At 49.4% G+C, this 1,724-nt stretch overlaps 1 protein-coding gene across 1 annotated transcript; it reads left to right on the plus strand.

Annotated features, from left to right (window-relative positions):
• Positions 1-235: 235 nt before the first annotated feature.
• LOC129053084 (sperm protein associated with the nucleus on the X chromosome N1-like) lies at positions 236-1,498 on the plus strand. The gene is made up of 2 exons (XM_054545153.1): positions 236-465; positions 1,115-1,498. The coding sequence occupies exons 1-2, from the start codon at positions 391-393 to the stop codon at positions 1,352-1,354; spliced, it is 315 nt and encodes a 104-aa protein (XP_054401128.1). The 5' UTR covers positions 236-390; the 3' UTR covers positions 1,355-1,498.
• The last annotated feature ends 226 nt before the right edge of the window (positions 1,499-1,724 follow it).

Consider the following 1,724-nt stretch of genomic DNA (forward strand, 5'->3'; position numbering starts at 1 on the left):
AATGGCTGTGGGGAAGGGCTTGAAGGAATCATCCTCTGACTTCCATGTGAACCATGAACATTAAACATGGAGAAATGAGGAGCGGCAGCAGATCGCTTTGGGATGCATCTTCAGGGGATGCTGAAACAACAACAGCATTTGGTTTGCTCTACACCCCGTCACCCCTCACCCGCAAGGCCAGGGAGTGGTCAGCAGTGGTGCCTTGTGATGTCGAAGCCACCCTAGGGCTGCCATTGGCTGGGACACTGCCTGTATGACCAAACAAAGCTCAAGGGTGTGGCTTTGCCTTGTCACCAGGAAGGTATATATAGGAAGTGCAAGGGCTTTGGGCCATCTCACTGGGAAGATTCAAAAGCTACAAAAGCCTACTCTAGACACAAAGTATATACTATGGATGACGAACATCCCAGCACCAGTGGGGAGAAGAGGAAGAGCCCCTGTGACACCAAATACGAATATGAGGAAGTAAGATTGTTAGGTTTTGAAGCGAAGGCGAGGGTGAAAGACACACACACACAGCGGGGGCGGCTCAAACAGCAGCACAGGAATATTGCAGACAATTGTGGAAGTGGGGGACCCGCTTAATGCCAGGGCCCACTGCCGCTTACAGGCTGGGGTGCTTATAGGTATGGGTGGGAGGGGCCTGGGCAGTATGGCTTGCTGCCCGGCAGGATATTGATAAGATGTTCTTATGATCAGGTGGTTTGCCCCTTTTTCTGGTGGAATATCCTTGTGGTGTTCCTTAGAACTTTGCCAAGCAAGATATGATAGGGATGTTTCTTTATTTGGGCCTTTGTCCGCCTTGTGGACAGGTGGTTAGGCAGGATGTTTCTAATGGCCTGAACACCCGTGAGATGTTTCACTTTGACCAAGGTCTGCAAAAGAGCAAAGAACTTACAAAATGGTGCAGTTTGGACTAACAGATAACCCTACCCATGGCTCCTCTTCTTCTTCCCCAGAGATCCCTACTCTGTGATTCAACCTTGTTCTTCTCTGGATCAAACCCCTTCCTCAACCTGCATTCCTACTTCTCAGGAAGCCCCCCTTGCTGTCCAGTCTCTATCCTGTTCACCCAAAATAACGTCCTCCTGGCCTCTCCCTGTTTTCTTTGCAGACTCAGCAGACAGAACAAGGGAACTCAGCCCCCCAACCACAGGGGAACTCAGCCCCCCAACCAGAGAGGGACTCAGCCCCCCAACTGGTTCTTAAAAAAATGAGAATAAGGGTTCGCTACCAGAACATTAAGAAAATATATTCACCTCATCTGGAGAACCACCAAGAGAATGCAATCAATCCAGTGCAGCTATACGAGGAGACAATGGAGGTGGATGTGGAAACACCTGCCAAGGAGTAAGAAGACCCATCAGTGCAGGCAGAAGATCCATAACAATCTGAAGGATCGTGAGCAGCTGGGGAGCGGTGGTGAAACATGGAGAAATTGGACAAATCCTCACCCCCAACGGCTATGATAATAATAAAATGAAGTTTGAGAAGCTGATGGCTGTGTCTATCTCTGCCTGTTTTCTGACGGTGGGCGGGAAGGGAAGGGAAGAGGTAGGCATTTGAGAAGGGAGGGATATGAGGTCCTGTAGGGTTGGTGGACAGACCCACAGGTTGACAGTAAGCCAGACATTGTAAATAAGGCCTGGGGGAGGACTGATTCCTAAAGAAAATTTTCTTCTTAAAATTTTATCTCGAGGATTCTCCTCTCCCTCTCCCTCTCC

The sequence above is a fragment of the Pongo abelii genome, chromosome X (assembly GCF_028885655.2).
Source record: "Pongo abelii isolate AG06213 chromosome X, NHGRI_mPonAbe1-v2.0_pri, whole genome shotgun sequence".
In the NCBI taxonomy this organism is placed as follows: domain Eukaryota; kingdom Metazoa; phylum Chordata; class Mammalia; order Primates; family Hominidae; genus Pongo; species Pongo abelii.

Bases quoted from the DNA above. Each gene is read 5' to 3' on its own strand.
- LOC129053084 (XM_054545153.1), top strand. From the start codon at position 391: ATGGATGACGAACATCCCAGCACCAGTGGGGAGAAGAGGAAGAGCCCC. The intron at 466-1,114 runs GTAAGATTGTTA...TTTTCTTTGCAG, and splicing joins CCAAATACGAATATGAGGAA to ACTCAGCAGACAGAACAAGG.